General features: G+C 41.4%; 1 protein-coding gene across 1 annotated transcript in view; it reads left to right on the top strand.

The window, feature by feature from the left end:
- Positions 1-17799, top strand: part of slc29a4a (solute carrier family 29 member 4a) — a 20843-nt gene extending 3044 nt beyond the window's left edge. The window contains exons 3-11 of the mRNA XM_086185667.1: positions 2137-2268; positions 2385-2498; positions 3896-4024; positions 6120-6194; positions 6293-6561; positions 10584-10704; positions 10862-11049; positions 13162-13402; positions 14722-17799. Of these exons, the coding sequence (XP_086041793.1) occupies positions 2137-2268; positions 2385-2498; positions 3896-4024; positions 6120-6194; positions 6293-6561; positions 10584-10704; positions 10862-11049; positions 13162-13402; positions 14722-14867 (1415 nt within the window). The 3' untranslated portion in view covers positions 14868-17799. The remainder of the gene's footprint in view (positions 1-2136; positions 2269-2384; positions 2499-3895; positions 4025-6119; positions 6195-6292; positions 6562-10583; positions 10705-10861; positions 11050-13161; positions 13403-14721) is intronic.
- Positions 17800-18426: the final 627 nt, after the last annotated feature.

Here is an 18426-nt window from a genome sequence, read left to right as displayed (position 1 = left end):
GCTGACATTGTAGTAAGTAAGACTATAAATACTTTTGATCTAAAGTCAATGGATAAACAAATAGCCTCCCTGATAAGTACTTATATGCTGAGCCTACAATGGTGATGCGTCAGAAACATTTTCTACTCTGGCATATTTATCATCACCATACATACAATACAGAGTCAGAGATCTCTCTACTAAACTTTACCCTCTACTAAAGCAGCAACCATTTTGCAAATGAATGTTGGGATAAACCTCCAGAAAGCTTGTTAATAAATTTATAGCCATCGTGTATCTTACAAATACTCACCAAAATAACCCAACAGCGCTGTTTCATTTCATGATGGTAAAGGGTGTACCTGCATGTTTGTGCAGTTGGAGGAGATGCGCTGTTGACTGTGCAGCGTGTGGGTGGAACACAATGTGTTAAAATTATGGTCAGACGTCAAACAATACATGTAATTCCTGTAACAGCTCTGATTGGCCAACAATGTCATGTGATACAGTATGGCGGTGCCAAGATGAACAGAACCGTATGGAGTAAAACGGATTAAAACTCACAAAGGTTGTTCAGTATCATTGTGGGTCTATGGTGAAAGGCTCCTAAAAGTCACTGAAGTTCCAGGCTGCTTTATAAAGCTCCTGAGAGGGATAGCTAGTCTCTCTGGACCCGACTGGAAATGGTCCACAGTTCACCTTCAGGGAGATTTTTACTGTGTCTAAATTGGTTAGTCTGTTGCAAAATAAAGGTATTACTAATAGCAAGAAGTCTATTCAACCCATATCTGGTGGTAACATGTACTGGACACAGTAAGAATACTATTTGCACTTATTTGGTTTAACAAGATGGTGCAATGGCTGCAGTTAAGAAACATAATTTCATCCTTGTTTTTTGTTTTGGGGGGGGGGGGGTGTTGAGATCGTGTCTCCACATGAGATTGGGCGATAAATATCTCTCAACCACGTCAGATATCAGAAGGTACGACTCTGTTTCATTAACATGTCTCAGAAGTGTTTTATCCTGATTTGAGAAGCAGAAAGTATCTAAAATAACTGTGCCGTCAGGAAAAGGGATGAGAACTAGAGTTTCAGGTCCACTTGAAAAAATGGTATTAATCTTGCATTTAAAAATTCTACCCGATGAAAAAGTGTTAGTGCAGGATAGGGCTGTACGTGTTGGGCGATGGAGGCGGAAGTGAATTCAAAGCAGCGACATCGAGGGAGGAGGAGGAGATAGTGCTGTGTTGCCACATTAATCGAAATCAGAGGGAGAGAGAGGACGGTCAGAGAGGGTTCTAGGGGGGCACAAACCTCCACCCCTCGCCTCTAGCTTGTCTCTGGCTTTCTGACAGCAATCACAGTACTTTAGTGTACAAACAACATATGCAGTAAATTTTGCCCAAATCAAGACCCATCCACTTTAAGCACGTGCATAGAGCCAATTTCGGCATGAAATGTCAGTCACACGGTGTGGGCAGGGCTGCAGCCTCCTCTTCAATTGGATTTTCTCTTAATGAGATCCTGCAGGCGGTGATCTTTTCCTCTGTCTGTGGTAAACAGCACACACTCTAACAACTGTGACTGAAACCCCAGCAAGGAGAGCTGCAAATAGATATATGCAGTGAATGTTAATTTATTGCGTACATTATTCATATTATTGGTAAAAAATTGTCAGTAATTGAGAGGGAGATATAGTGAATCTCTGAGGAGCTTAGTGCAGGTGATCACCAGAAAAATGATGTACTACTGGCTGTAAAATCAAAATACTCAGTCAGAGTCGTTTGGAGGCTCACAGGAATAGAGAGGCTTATGAACAGGAAGGAAGCAAGGAAAATCACACTTATACCATGAAACGGAGTCAGCTGCAAAACAAAAGTTCTTCTGAGGAACTACTGAGACAGTTCTGGTCAGTCGTTCACCTGCTACATCAGCTGCTCAGGCGGTGGAGCAGAGGCTTCGCTGCAGCGGCTCCAGCGGCTCCAGCGGCTCCAGTGGCTCCAGCGGCTCCAGCCTCTTTCATCTTGATTGGTTTTAATGAAGATCCAGAGCTTCAGACTTAATTCAGATACTTTGAGCTCATTTCTTCCCAACAGTTTCATTCTCTATTAATTCTCTAACCCTTGACTCCCTCTCTTTTCCTTCTATGCCGCTCAGACTTTGAGGAACCGATCCCTGACGACCGTTACCATGGCATCTACTTTGCGATGTTATTGGCTGGAGTGGGTTTCCTGTTGCCCTACAACAGCTTCATCACCGATGTGGACTACCTTCACCACAAGTTTAAAGGTACAAATAAGAATGTGTGAATCCGTGAATGTGACCGCCCCCTTTACAACAACATGTGCATGCAAAATTCTTTATCAATACACATCTGATTCCCAGGAGCCTTGTGTGTGTTTCAGGGACGTCCATCGTGTTTGACATGAGTCTGACCTACATCCTGGTGGCGCTGTTGGCTGTCATCCTAAATAACGTTCTGGTGGAGAGACTCAGTATGCACACCAGAATCACTGTGGGTAGGTCAGGAAGACCCACTGGAAACAGAACAAAGATGGCCAACATAGAAAGAGAAAAAATACACAGGAACCCTTTAGATACAAAAAAGGCTCACACACTCTTTGGCAAACATTCACATGGGACTGCAGGTTGTATTTCATCTTCTTTTCACTTTTTCCTTCGTCTTGCGTCATCATCGGTTTTACTTCCTCAAGATTTCAACATTTTACAAATCCCCGTGCTACTTAAAGTCATACTCATCCCAAAAAGTGCTTTTTTTTAACTTTCAAGTTTTTACAAATAGATTTCTTAAGCTTACAAAAACATTTTTTCATTGCTATGTCATTTGTGACCTCAGAATGCAGAAAGAGTCTGCTACTTATAAGTTAATGGTGACAGATTGCTAGCAACAGCTGTAACGAAATAACAACAACAACAACAATAAAAACAAATGGAAAAACTGCCAGAAAAAACCTCTCAAGTGCATTTTCCGGTGTAATCCATGTCCTCGTTATCCAGCCGTATGCGTAGACATCCACAAGCACTCAAATTAACGATAACCCTTTCACTACCTTGGACGAGGGCAGATGAACACGAGTGATTTGGTTCAAATGCTAGTTGGTCACACTCAGAACTGGAAGTGTTATAGTTTGTTATATGTCATAATTACAGTTTTGTGGCTAAGGAGCATTGAGCTGGATAAGGAGGAGATGGATTATGCCAGACTATGGTCTGGAGATTTTATAAACTGATGTTTTTGTGCTGTTTTAGTGTTGCTTGCTGTCAGTCACCATAAGCTTCAAGCTAAATATATGTGGCGAGCTCTCTCCGCATTCTGGAGCCAAAAAGGATTGGTTCAGGAGGGGAAAATGTCCCTGTGAGCTCAAAGACATTTTTTTTGTGAGTACTTGAAAGATAAATACGATACCAACATAAGTACAACATACATGATATGCAAATTATTCATTAACGTTGGTTTGCGACATGTCGGTGATATGCTTTTTAAGTCATCCATAAATCTCTTAAGTTGCTTTGCACTGTAAATTTAACAGTACAAACACATGACAGCCTTCCAGCAAATTGCTAAAAATAAAAATAATTTTTCAGCAAAAAAAATCCAAAAGCATTCTTTAAGAATGTGCACCCCTTCAGGAGTGCTCATTCTCTCCATATATATGACAGTGAGATTTCACTACATCACCCTCTGGGGCTTAAAATAGCTGCGATTGCATCCTTGAGGAAATGGCTTTTGAAGTTTGTTGTCTACAGCAGTGCTTGTCTCTGGAATTAATAAACCCCCCTCGCATGAAAGCAACACTACTCACAAGTCGGCCCCGTCAAATATGTGTTCAGGCATGCAATGGTAGCACAACTTGTGTGTGCATGGTGTCTTCTCACCATCTGTCTGCCTCTGCAGGTTACATCCTAGCTTTGGGGCCGCTGGTCTTTGTCAGTGTGTTTGATGTCTGGCTGGCGAAGTTTACCAACCAGCAGGCTTACATCATCAACCTCGTGTCAGTGGGAGTGGTGGCTTTCGGATGTACAGGTATCATCACTATTAACAATTATACTACTTACATCAGCACAGGTGGGGGGCTCATACAAGAGGTCCGACAGGATTCAATGTCATGCATTTCAACCCAGTCACCAGAGTGACTTTGTATTGTTCCTCTACATTTCACAGATATAATCTCAATAAATGTACATGGTTATATACATATCATATATGACATGAAATGACAGCGGGAGATGTGTAAAGGAACATTCTTTATAGTGAAAGATTGTTCAGCTCTGCTCTCTGACTGTTTTACAGTCTTTCAGCACATTATTTTGGATTTATGGCCCACAAAAGAACTGTTCAGTTTCACTGCTCTGATAACATCAGTGTCTGACTTCAATGGAAAAGGCCCCTCAAAACCCACGGCAGCCCAGTGGGTGAACATGATGTAGCATTTAGCAGCTTAAGTGCTAATATGAATATTTCCACGAGGATATGGTAAAGATAAACATGGAGCTAAATGGAGAGGGAGACATTAGTTTGCTTATAAATACTTCTGTTTTAGAAAATTAACTCATTTAAGGCTATTTTGCCTATGGAAAAGGGTTGAGGCCATGTTCACTAGCTTCCGATAGCTAGTAGCATAACTATGCCGATCCCCCAAACTCATCAAAATATATCACATTTAGAATTTCCATGTTTAAGTAATCCTTCCTTCCTCAAAATCTGCCTTGATTCCAATCCATCCATCCATCCAGCAGCCTTCAGGTGAGAGGCGTGGTTCACCCTGGATGGGTCACCAGTCCATCACAGGGCCAATATATAGAGACAAACAACCATTCACACTCACAGTCACACCTACAGTCAATTTAGAGTATCAATCAGCCTCGTCCCCTCTTGATGTCTTTGGACTGTGGGAGGAAGCTGGAGTACCAGAGAGAACCCACACAGGAACAGGGAGAACATGGAGACTCCACACAGAAAGATCCTGTGCCCGAGCCGGGCCTTGAATCCTGAACCTTCTTGCTGTGAGGTGACAGTGCTGACCACTGCACCACCGTGCAGCCTCTACCTTGATTCCCTTCATAAATCAAAGCTTCTACTTACATATAACAAGGCAAATTAAGTGTAAAATGTCGAGAATATAGCGGGAAATAATTTTTTTTAAATTTAATTTTGGCTTCATAGCATTACTATATTGCAGAAGAGGGTATATGTCATAAAGCAGGAACCCCCAGTTTTCAAAATGAGGAATAATTTAATTTTACATTTTTATTTGAACATTTCTAAAAAGCTTTGGAACTCTGCATTCAGAACCAACTCTTTTATACTGATTTAATCACAGAAATTAAACAGTATCATATTTGTGGTCCTTGGAGATATATATATATATATATATATATATATATATATACACATACATACATACATACATACATATATATGTATGTATATATATATATGATATGTTGAATTACTTCAGTATTTTCTTTGTACTCATTTATTGCTAATGCTCAGGTTATTTCTTGCTAATTTAATCCCTAGGTTTTTTTAAAATTAAGTTAAATGGCTAGCAATTGCTTCAGGAAAACTGTTGAAATAAAAGCAGCAAATAAATTCATTTATTTACTGTTATTTTTAAGGACTGGATTCTTGATAAGATTTCTAGTGATGAAATTCTTTTGAAAAACATTTGAATGTCAATTTATTATCTAGCAAAATCATTTGAAATGGGGTTCTGTAGCTTATGGAAGGTCAACATTGGGGTCCACAACATGAAAATGTTGAATACCACTTATAAAAACATACAGATAAACACATTTATAATTAATACTGATAGTTTATAAGACTGTTTTGTTGATTCTACTAGTGATGGTTCCACAACCAAATATCTAGTTAGCGTGACAAATAATGAAGGAATAGTGTCAGCAGAATCACCGAGGAGGTTGGTCCTCAGATGGTCCTCACGCACCGAGCTGATTGTTAGTTTGATCACAGAACCGATCAACCAGCAGCAGATTTTAATTAGTGAGGGTTTGCGGGTCAGGCTAGCTCCTTCTGAGGGGAGATGCAGTGAGCATCTAAGGAAATTGTCTTGATACACCATTGACTGTCAGGCCTTTGTTCCCTCTCCCCTCCCCAGTGCAGCAGTCCAGTTTCTATGGTTACATGGGGATGCTGCCAAAGAGATACACTCAGGGGGTGATGACCGGAGAAAGTAAGTAAATCATGCACGAATGTATGTCCTTCACATTCTCCATCTTCTGTCTTCTTGTCCATTTCTGACCCATCTCTTGATCGTCTGTCCTGTTGCAGGTACAGCTGGAGTAATCATCTCCTTGTCTCGCATCTTCACCAAGCTGTTGATTTCAGATGAAAGGAGGAACACACTCATCTTCTTTCTCATCTCCATTAGCATGGAGATGCTCTGCTTCCTTCTCCACCTGCTGGTCCGCCGCTCCCGATTCGTTCGCTACTACACCAGCCACGCCCAGGGCAAAGGCTCAGGCAAAGGTCATGACCCTCGTGATAATGGGACGGGATACCGGGTTCACCATGATGTCACAGCAGAGGAAGTTAAATTTGTAAGTTTGTGCACAAGTTACTTTAACTACACTGTCTGGGTTTGTTATAAATAAGTATAATAATGTACTGAATAGGGCAGCACAGTGGTGCAGTGGTTTGCACTGTCACCTCACAGCAAGAAGGTTCTGGGTTCAAGTCCCGGCTCCAGCACAGGATCTTTCTGTGTGAGTCTCCATGTTCTCTCTGTTCCTGTGTGGGTTCTCTCTGGTACTCCAGCTTCCTCCCACAGTCCAAAGACATCAAGAGGGGACGAGGCTGATTGATACTCTAAATTGACTGTAGGTGTGAATGTGAGTGTGAATGGTTGTCTGTCTCTATGTGTTGGCCCTGTGATGGACTGGTGACCCGTCCAGGGTGAACCCCACCTCTCGCCCAAAGGCTGCTGGGATAGGCTCCAGCCCCCCCGCCACCCTTGACAGGATAAGTAGTAGAAAATGGATGGATGGATGTTCTGAGTGCTTTTGATATCCATTTCTCACAATGTTTCTCATGATGGCATGATATAGTAAACATATTCAAATTTTGTTCTTTGTGAATTTTTATAACTTTTACTGGATTTCAGAGTCTTAACTGTTGGATTGTGACTTATTTTCCTGTGACACAGGAGAGGAAGGCACCAAAAAAAGTATGCAGGAAGTTTATTGTTACTGGCTCACATATCCAGTTGCATCACTTGGTTGATTCTTGCTTACCCTAGGGACTGTGGCAGAACATCCTTGAGCAAGGCACTGGTCTCCTCATTACAGTCTGACTGATAGAACTGGGATTTATCAGCTCATCAGAGGCCCATCACAGATATTTTCACTGGTGTATCTGTTTGCCACTCTTAAAACGTCTTTTTACAGCACATAAACTGCAGAAAACAATGCCTATGTTGATTTAAAAATGGTGTAATGAAGTGTTTCCTGCAGAGAGTTCTTGTGCTTCGGCCTTGTTTATTTGCTAATTTATTTTGGCCTTTATGTAACTGGTCAGATATGACAGTATTAGATATTTTTGATGAAATAATTCCTAGTGTAATTTAATTTGACTTAGGGTAAGTTTTTTTTATTTTTTATTTTTTTAAAGAAATTGGCCTTCTGAGTACCTTTACATGGTTATATCAGTACAACATTGGTGCACAATTAACATAGAGAGCATAAATATTCTGTCAAGCATAAAAATTCACAAATCCTTAATCAGGGATTTTTTTTCTGCTCCAAAATTGGTGTTCCATATCGGTCGGACCCTACTCCTGGTTGCTCCTGATGAGTCGGTTGACATGTCCTTAACACACATCAGTGTGTGAATGGGTTAGTGCTTTGAGTACTGCTCAGTTTGAAAAGTGCCATATAAATAAGTCTGTTTACCATATGCAGAGCTTGTATGTAAAATCATTTTGATGGATTAGCAGTATCTGTCAGGAAGAGAGAGATGAAGCTAATCTTGTGCTCCCGCCTTCCTCAGCATGAATAGATGTTGGACTGCTGGCTGCACGACATGCCCATAACCGCAACCACGGCCATGGAGTCTTGGCGTATAACTTGAAGCGATACTGACCCTCTAACTTTTCAGGTCCTATTTCTAATGTCATGCTTTAGTTTACCCTCCAAAAATTCACATCTGTGCTTAGTGTTTAGCGTTAATAAACAAATGTTAGCATGCAAAAATGAAGATGACAAACAACCTGCTAGTCATCAGGATAAAAGCACTGACATTGTCAGCATGCTAGCATGATGCTAACATTTAGCTGAAAGCGACACTATTCATTTCCATCATGTCACATTACATTTTGTCTTATATCGACCAAATGGCCTCATTTGAGCATTTTGAATTTGGTGGCAAGATTTATGGCACAGTGCCTTCATGAACTTCCACAGTGCAACCAAAGAGTATAACTGCCAAAGAGGGGAAACTCTGGGTGCAGTGTTGACAACAGCTCTGCCTCTATTTTGGACTGAATACATCAATCAAAATGTCGCAGAATGACGTCTGAAGCACATAAGAAGAACGAAGTGTGGAGTCAAAAGGGTTCTGTTTCTTAACAAGTGACTACAAATATGCCTCCTTGTCTAGTCAGTTCTTGTGGAGTTTCCTGGGCACCGGTGTTGTAAGGGAGAGGCCATTTAGCTTCAATCACTTGTCAACTGTCTTGCTGCTAACAATCTCAACAATGCTGCTCACTAAACTGCTGAGAGATGCTAATGAGTGAAAGAGGCAGTGACTTCTTATGTTTGGAGTTTATGTTTCTGCTGTGCAAGCAAACTGTTGTAATTCATCTCAGACTACACACATTTTTCAAGCAGCAGCAGCATCTACTCTTCAAGAAATAGATGCTGCTGCTGCTTGAAACAATGGATTCTTTTGATTAAAAGCTACTTTTATATACTTGATTCATTAAACACTTCATGAATAGTGCAACAAAAGAGAGACAGGAAATGCCTCTAAACGCTGGTGTCATGCAAATCCATTTCCTCATAGATTTTGGTTAGAAGGGTTTGTGTGTGTGTGTGTGTGTGTGTGTGTGTGTGTGTGTGTGTGTGTGTGTGTGTGTGTGTGTGTGTGTGTGTGTGTGAAGGGCTTTTTCTCGGAATCATTTATTTAAGCTACCGGCTGCTTTTTGCAAGAAGAACATTGAAAGGAGCGAGAGGGGATTGTGGGAGTCATGAAGGGCTTGGCGGTAGAGAGTGATGATGTGGAAAGAAGATGGAGACAAATGGGGTTCTGGAGAGATTAGGGAGAGGTTGAGGCCTCTTGTGAACAGGGTAAAATAGGAGTCACGATGCTGAGAGGAAGTGGTGGAGGCTAAGACGTGAGCCAGAGGGTGTGAGACAGAGCAGCCTGCAGAGCAGCCAGCCAGAGCAGTGAAGAATGATCACACAGGTTATAAGGAAAAGCAGCAAGCAAGTGACTAGAAATTACATTTGTGCCTCTTTTGTGCTTGAAGCTCCGTTTCAAACCCTGAAGACATGAAGCTAATTTTCCTCATCACACTGTGTGTGTACAGAGCCTTCAAAGGAAGACACATCGCCTCAGGCTGTCGTCTTTTCATGTGGGTGTGTGTGTATGTGTCATACAAAACAAGTGTGAGAGGAGCATCCCACTTGTGTACTGTTTGAAGTGTGTTTGTAGACGTGTGTGTATGTGTGTCTGCGTGTGCATGTGTTGTTTCTGCATCTGGGGGTAGATCCAGGCAGCTCTTTGTTATGGTTGCTGGGGGAAACCAAGGCAGTGCTCAACATTATGGGATAATCAAGAAGAGTGGTGCCTTCTGGCTAGCAAGTCCCTTTAATCAACTAATGGATTTGTGTGCGCGCGTGTGTGTGTGTGTGTGTGTGAGTGTGAGTGTGTGTGTGTGTCTTAATAACAGCACACACCTGTGTTTTGTGCATAATTAAGCATGTTTAGTATTTGACATGCTGATATGTTTGGATAAGGAGAACAAGTGTGTTTTCTGTCCTCTGAATGTTTGTGTGTGTCCTAATAACTGCACACACCTGTGTTTTGTGCATAATTAAGAGTGTTTAGTATTGGACATTCTAAAATGTTTGGATAAGGAGAGCAAGTGTGGATGCGTGCGCGCGCGCGCGTGTGTCTGTGTGTGTGTGTGTGTGTGTGTGTGTGTGTGTGTGTGTGTGTGGGTGTGTGTAGCTACCAGGCTGATTTGTAGTCCGGTCCACAGTCTCCCTGATGTCATTACGTCAACCTGCAGCCTCCCAGTGATCGTTTGTAATCGCCGCTGTCATAAAATGCTGATGTCATACAGCCAGGAGGCCATTTTTGATGAAGAAAACTGAAGAATGAAGTAAAAAAAAATTGTTTATTTACTGTGTTATGGCTCCCTCTATTGTTTTCTTGGTGAATGTTCACATAAATATTTTTCAAAAACCCTTGAAAGCCTTTTGCAGTATATTATTTTCTGATTTTAATATTACAATTCCTAATCTTTAGATTTAACATTGTTTTTTTTAGTTTTTTTTAAGTTGTGATGTTGTTCTGTCATGTTTTAAAAAACTGGAATGTGTGCCTGTGTGTTTTCAAGGGAAACGGTGGGACAGTTCCATCTGCTACAGAAGATGGCGTTGAGGATTTTGTGGGTGGGACCTATGTGCGATTTGACGCCCCAAAAGCCAAGATAAGGAGGAGCTGGCCTGGTGTTCGCGGTATTCACAGTTTTAATTATCACTGCTCACTTTTCTCTCTTTTCTCCTCACTTATAATCATTTATCTAGACTAGTTTGAAATTTAAACTGTGGCAAAAAAACATTTTTTTATGTGATTACCTCTTAAACATGACATGTGTATGCTTGTCTTTTCCAGACATGATCTTGCATCGTTACGTGGTGTCCCGTGTCATCTGGGCCTACATGCTCTCTATAGCGGTGACCTACAGCATCACCTTGTGTTTGTTCCCTGGTCTGGAGTCCGAGATACGAAACCCCACCTTAGGGGAGTGGCTCCCCATCCTCATCATGGCCACCTTCAATATGTCTGACTTTGTTGGCAAGGTGAGGTGCTGTTTTTAAAATTGTTCTGTAACTTAGAGCATGCAAGAGGACAGTATAGCTGTTAGGTAAGTAGGTGAACAGTTCATATGTACATGATATATGTTGCATTAATGTTCATTTTTATGCTTATTGGCCAGCTTTAAGAGTACTTTTATAACTGGGTTTTTTTTTTATGATGATGACCTTCCGGATTCCATCATTAAAAGCAATGATAAAGTGTGTTCCATGTCAGAAATGATCTTGTTCACAGTGATTTGAAAAGATGTTTTTAACATCGTGAGGATCAGTCCAGGATTAGATAGCTTAGCATTTAGCATCAGCCGCTGCATTAGCCGATGTCCCCAGAATCCAAAATAGAGCTAAAATACCAGTATTTTTGTAATAACAACTGTAAACAAGATTAAAAATTAATTATATTGTTCGTTGTTTATCATATAAAGTAATAATATTTGAGCTCGTACATGGCGGTGTACTGCCTCTAAATAAATGTGACATCTGAACATAGTTAATCCAGGCTTGTCTAAAGTTTTCTCATGATGAAAATGTCTGTGGTCTTATATTACATTTGCCTTTGCGGTTGTGTTTTTGATGCTTTTAGTTAGTTTCTTTGTCTGTAAGCAGGGGTTCTCAAAAAGTACCTGAACAATTTCTATAAAATTTGGAGGAAAGGTGGAACATGGCCAAGAAAGAACCAATTAAATGATAAAGCAAATGCAAAAATAACTTTTCTCCCTTTCTATAAGATTGTGAGATGGGGCACTCATCTTTCAGGAAATATTGGATGGACCTTTATAGAAGCAAATTTACATTTACTGAATATTTACTGATATATATCAATTTGTAGGATTTTGTTGTTGGGTTTTTGGGTTTTTTTGGGGGGGAAAAGTTTGGATCCAGTTGAAGAAAGTATGTTTTTATAAGGAGGGTGATCTTGACTTTTGGACACGCGAGAGCTCGGCACTCTTGGTGCCCTCTAATGAAGGATGAGTATCATTTGAGCCTGTGCAGTTGTTACTGTCACATGAACTTGATTCATCCTTTGAGTTTCTATATATACAGATATATATTCATATATGTAATGTATCCTCATGTATGATCTGTCAAATATCAGAAATTAGAACAAGAATGCCCCCATATCACTTCACACTCCCTGAGTCATACGGCATGAGACATTGCTGCACATTAACTTCTTGGCACAAAAGCGGAGAAGAGTCGCACTGTCACACTGGAGATGACCTTGTACTAGACTGAGCATTAAATACAGTTTGGTCTGTTTGTGGAATCTGGCACCTTGCTCAAAGCTGTTATCTATATTAAAAATCAACTTATCAGTTGCTCATAGGGTGTGTTTTTGATTTTGATGGGTAAAATATTTCTTGAGGGAAAGTTTCATTTTTGAAATGAGAAAAAAGCTAAAGGCTGGGGAAGAGAAGTTAAAACTGAACTGGGAAAGTAAAATTGAAGTCATTTGAAAGTTAAAGAAAAAAGAACACTGAAGAGAATTAGTAGCTAAATTTCTGACTTTGGCTAACACACTGGCATGAGTTGGACATTTCTAAACTTGAGTGATTTATACTGCATAAGCAACTCCTGGACATCTATGTCACAAGGTGTGTTGTGTATTTAGAGCTTCTTAGCATTTTTAACCATCCATCCATCCATCCAGCCAACAATTATATACCGCATACCTGTTACGGGATGTGGGACGGGGCTGGAGCCTGTCCCAGCTGACACTGGGCGAGAGTCAGGGTTCACCTCAGACAGGTCACCAGTCTGTCACAGGGCCATCAGGAGCAATTGGGGGTTCAGTATCTTGCTCAAGGATACTTCCCCATGGTCACTGGGGGAAGTGGGGATTGAACTAGCGACCCTAGATGGCCACTCTGCCTCCGAGCCATGCCACCCCTGCATTTTTAACCACAAAAATGCAAAGCTAAAATGATGGACATGGTTTTATCTGCCACACATCTGCACATTTGGAGCAAGTTGCCACGGTGTTAGCATGAAGCTCAAACCTGCAGCCTTGTTGCCTAGCCTATATTTTGTTTATTAGCTTCACAATTTTTCTGGCTACAAAGCAAAAGCCAACTTGTCCCCTTGCTGTTTCCTCAGATCCTGGCAGCGCTGCCATATGACTGGTCTGGGGGTCGCCTGCTCTTCTTCTCCTGCCTGAGAGTGGTCTTCATCCCTCTTTTTGTCATGTGCGTGTACCCTGCAAGTGCACCTGCCCTGTCCCATCCTGCCTGGCCGTGTCTCTTTTCCCTCCTCATGGGAGTTACCAATGGCTATTTTGGGTCTGTGCCGATGATACAGGCTGCTGGCAAAGTGCCGCCTGAACAGAGGGAGCTGGCAGGTGAGGGAGTGTGTTCAGCCATGTTTCTAAAGTAACCGTATATCCCGTCAGTGTCTGTAGAAGGATGGTAAAACAGCTCTTATAAAGCCAACTCTACGAGCCTTTCTGTTTCTTCTTGTAACTTAGAATAACATTGGCTACCAAGAATTATTTTGGCGATTTAGAGGTTTCAGGCTACGACCAGTGACAGGCCCATGTCCTATTTGAAGGCAGGTGCCCTTTTATGAAGCGGCGTATCGATTTTGGTGGTCAATAGACTAGAAAAGTATGCAGTAAATGCATTATAACTAATAATGAGTCTAAAGAGAATGCTGTCCACTTTCTGGGCTTGGCAGAGTTTCAGGTCATTGTTTAGCTGTCAATTACAGCTAGCACCACTCTTTTTCAGAGGAACAGCTCTAAAAATGTATTCTGGCTGCTAAGCTCCCAAGAGCTAGTGACTAACAGGTGAGTGTACAATAGTTGAGCATTTGGCAGCTAAGGAGTTGTTAGAGCTATAAGAGAGTAAATATTACATTCACCAGGAGGATAGAAATATGTCTCCAAATGACTAACATCAATGGAAAGGGGATGTGTAAGGTTCATATAAATTTATGTTGCTTCTACTCCCTCCAGGTCAAGAACAAAGGAGATTTCCAGCAGCCAGAGTTTGTGGATTTTTAAGGAACTGACAAAATTGAGAAGAGAAATCTGCTAGTTTTAACTGTGTGCATATATAGGCAAGCTAGTATTCCACTTAGAAAGGCTAGTGTTCAGTTCATACAGCCTAGTGTTCAGTTCAGACAGCATAGTGTTCCCTTCAGACAGGCAAGTATGCCCTTCAGGCATACGAGTGTTCCCTCCAGACAGGCTAATGTTCCCTTCAGTCAGGCTAATGTTCTCCTCAGACAGGCTAAAGTTCTCTTCAAAGGCTAATTTTCTTTTCAGACAGCCTAGTGTTCCCTTCATACAGGCTTGTGTTCCTTTCAGACAGGCTAGTGTTCCTTTCAGACAGGCTAGTGTTCCCTCCAGACAGGCTAATGTTCCCTTCAGTCAGGCTAATGTTCTCCTCAGACAGGCTAAAGTTCTCTTCAAAGGCTAATTTTCTTTTCAGACAGCCTAGTGTTCCCTTCATACAGGCTTGTGTTCCTTTCAGACAGGCTAGTGTTCACTCCAGACAGGCTAGTGTTCTCTTCAGAAAGGCTAATTTTCTCTTCAGACAGGCTAATATTCCCTTCAGATGGGCTAGTGTTCACTCCAGACAGGCTAGTGTTCTCTTCAGACAAGCAAGTTTCTTCAGATGTGGTTGCGTTCATGCTCTGCTGTCTCCGTCTCTACAGGGAACACCATGACCGTCTCCTATATGACAGGCCTGATGTTGGGCTCAGCTGTGGCATATGCAGCATACAGCTTCACAGCTCCAGGACCAGGAACTCGCTTCTCAACCCTCAGCTTACACTTGCCTGCCAATGCCACAGGATATTGATTGTATACATACAAAGAAATGCATACATATATATTTACACACCAGATCCTGGCATGGAGACACTCCAGAATGATGGACTCTAGGATAAGAAGATCTTTCTAAAGGGTCATTCCTATCCTCTGACGGTTGCTTTTGTCCAAAACAGTGAAATGGAGACTGGAGTTAACTGGTGGAGGAAACAATGTGTAGTAGTAGCAGAACTTGACACTCTCTGACTCTCCAGCCTGATGGATTGCTGACCTTTGAAATATCTGCTGTGGTTAACTCTTCCCTGGAGGTGAGGAGCAGTGGCTGTCAGCAGGCCATCGGTCATCCTTTGAGTGACAGTGAAAATACTTTCAGCATGTGTGCCTGTGCGCAAACAGACTGAGTGTCATTTGTACAGTGTAAAGTCACATGATTTTTTTTTCAGTCGTCGCAGAGATTGAATGGCTTGCTGTCGCATTTTTTTGAATGATTTCTCCAAAAAAAAAAAAAAGAGTCAGTAAGGATTCCGTTACCTACCTTTGCTTTTTCATCTGAAAATATGATTGAAATATTCAGGTAGTGTTGTCTTAATCATCGCGTTTTGTGGCTCTGCACATACAGAGAAACTGGAGCTGTGGAAAACTTCTGGCCAACCTCACCCACTATTAGATGAGGAGGAACGAGCACTGAATCCGTCAGAGTGGGAATTTCAGAAATGTATGTTTCAAACACCCTGGACAAGTCCGAGCCACATTTTTAGTTTGGGATTTTAGGGAAACTGTTTTTTTTCTATATATGCTTATATGCTTTTGGGTTGAATTGAGTTGTTAAAACTGAGGTTAATACCTGGATTTCTCTACCAAATCGACTGCAATTTCTCTGGTCTGTCTTATCTGAGTCTGAAAGTTGTGTCCGATTAAGTAAACCAGGATTTTTACTAATCGGCTTCATGAAATATATCTAAAACAAGGCGTTTCAAAGTCTGAGACAGTGGGCCAGATGGCGCTTGAATAAGCTTCCATCCATTTTTGCGTGATGTCTATCAGATCATGAGTGTTATTTTCTATGTTAGACTACACCAAATAGATATAAATGTCGGCACTACAAAAACAATGTCTTGTCATGTAATTTTGTCTTTTTTTTGTGGTCAAAACAAAATTAACAACCACAAAAAAACCTCTATATAATCACTTAACAGGTAGCATCTTTTAAAATGTCTTGAAATGACGAGTTGCTTAACTTATCTCGCAGGAAAAAAGTAATTTTCCTGTGACAAGATAAATTAACCTGTCACCTAGAGTTATAAAATAATATCATTAAAAATATAATTACATATACTCTGTACAGCTAACCCCTATTTAAAGAAAGCTCCGCTCTAGTACTTGTTTACTGTGCTGGCAGGTCAATTTACTTATTACAATTAGAAACTTTCCTGTGGAGATTTATTTTACCCACAATAAGTATAATCATCCTCCAATGCCGTAGAACATAATCATATGTCTAAAAATCAAGCCCATCCATCCAACTGAGATGCTACTTATTAAGATGATTGTTTTAAGAGTTTTTGAAAGGACTGGACAAGCATACAAACACAGCTGGCAAACATTGTTTTTTGTTATGCGTTTGAAGGCATTAATTCATGTCCGACTCTGGAGGAACTGCAAAATTCACCGAAACTACTGTGTTTCTCTATGGCTTTAACCAAAATATTAATAAAATGAGGTTGTTCAGTAGCTGCTTAGGGAGTCCCACCTCCCACTTTGAAAACCTTTGATCAGAACAATATGTATGAGATTTGAATTTTGTTAACCCCTCACGCAGTTGTTATAATCATCAGCAAATATTCTGCATCATTTTACTGGCGATCATATGTAATGCCTTTGTTTTGTTCCGTTGCAAGTTTCAGTTTCAGTACTGTGGCCTCACAGCAAGAAGGTTTCGGGTTCGAGTCCCGGCTCGGGCGCGGGATCTTTCTGTGTGGAGTTTGCATGGTCCCCCTGTGCCTGCGTGGGTTCTCTCTGGTACTCTGTCTTTCTTCCCAAAGACATCAAGAGGGGACTAGGCTGATTGATACTCTAAATTGACTGTAGGTGTGACTGTGAGTGTGAATGGTTGTCTGTCTCTGTATGTTGGCCCTGCGATGGACTGGCAACCTGACCAGGGTGAACCCCGCCTCTCGCCCGTAGATGCTGGGATAGGCTCCAGCCCCCCGCGACCCTTACTAGTAAGGAAAAAGCGGTAGACGACGATGGATGGATGGAAGTTTCAGTTCTTGCGCCCTCTAATGGCTGTGACGAGAACAGCATGTAGTGCGGAGGGGCGCCAATGGCAGGGTCTCCGTGCGACTGGTGTGTTTACAGACTGAAGAACCTCCCCTAGGTCCGGACGGTGTCTGTATTTAACATCCATGTAATACCGGGGAACAATAATGGAAGAAAAGCAACTAGTGCCAAAAATATCTGCCTGATTCTAATCAGTATTTAAAGAGTGAATGTAAGAAACAGTGAGTGGATGAAAATTGTAAATATAAACACACTCAAAGCAGTAAGGAGGAGACAAAAAGCATAATCCTCTCTTTTGTAGCTGTATTTAAAAGAAAAAGATGGGGACAGCACTTGTTTCCTCTAGTTAATTATGTCTGCAGCGGCATCAGCATCTTAGTTCCCCGGTGTTTCTCACTGGTTTGGGCTCCCTTTCAAGTTCCAGGGTTCAGAGTTGATATATTATGGAGAAGTGTAGGAACCATGAAGTGCTCTACATTATGTAGGTGAGGCCTTGAGTGTTTGAAACGCTGCAGGATGTGTTTGAGAGCTAACCTCATTACTGTATGTATGTCCCGCTGTGCTGATGGTGCCACGTTGCCCCAGGCCTCCTTCTTCTGTTTGTCTCTCTCAGTAAGCTGCTGTCTTGAAGGTACTTTTAGTTATTTTTAGTCTGATGTGTCATTAAAGGACATGAAAAGTCTTTTTCTCTCTCTTCTCTTCCTGTCAACCACAGAGACAGCTACTTAAACAGCTACTTGAAAGACTGACGATAACCCAGCTACTTTCAGGCAACATTTTTGGAAACTCACTTTTTAGTGAACATCAGTCACAATCTTACTTATACACAATAAATTGAGGCTCCTCTCACAGCTTGCATGACTCTGAGTGTCACAGTAACTTATATCTGCGTTTGCGTCCACAAGGCGTCCCTGTACCAAGGAGTTCTTCCTTGAGACCCAGTGGGTGTTGGTGCTGAAGAAATAACCTCCAGTCATTCCTGAAATATCTTGTCAACAACCATAATGCCCCCAGCCCCAGGCAGGATAAGAGAAAGTTTTGAGAGAAGAAAACACATCCTCTAAAAATGCTGAAAGAAGCCAGCTAAACTGTTGACCCTCAGCCTCTTCTGCTAAGCTAAACTAGCTCGTCTGCTTGCCCCAGCTACTTATTTATAAGGCATTTGCACTGTGGAAAAAGTCTCCTTTCAGCAACAATATCTGGAAAATATGTTTTGCTTAACATCTTATGGGACAAATAGTTAATAAAGACAGGGCATAGCCATTCAACTGTTATTATTAAACTACCAAAATGTGGTCTATATTCTCCTT

This window comes from Aulostomus chinensis, chromosome 18, assembly GCF_037954235.1.
Source record: "Aulostomus chinensis isolate RoL2024-O1b breed Wild chromosome 18, RoL_Achi_v1.0, whole genome shotgun sequence".
NCBI classification, from domain to species: Eukaryota; Metazoa; Chordata; class Actinopteri; order Syngnathiformes; family Aulostomidae; genus Aulostomus; species Aulostomus chinensis.
This window is presented reverse-complemented; position numbering and strand designations above follow the sequence as displayed.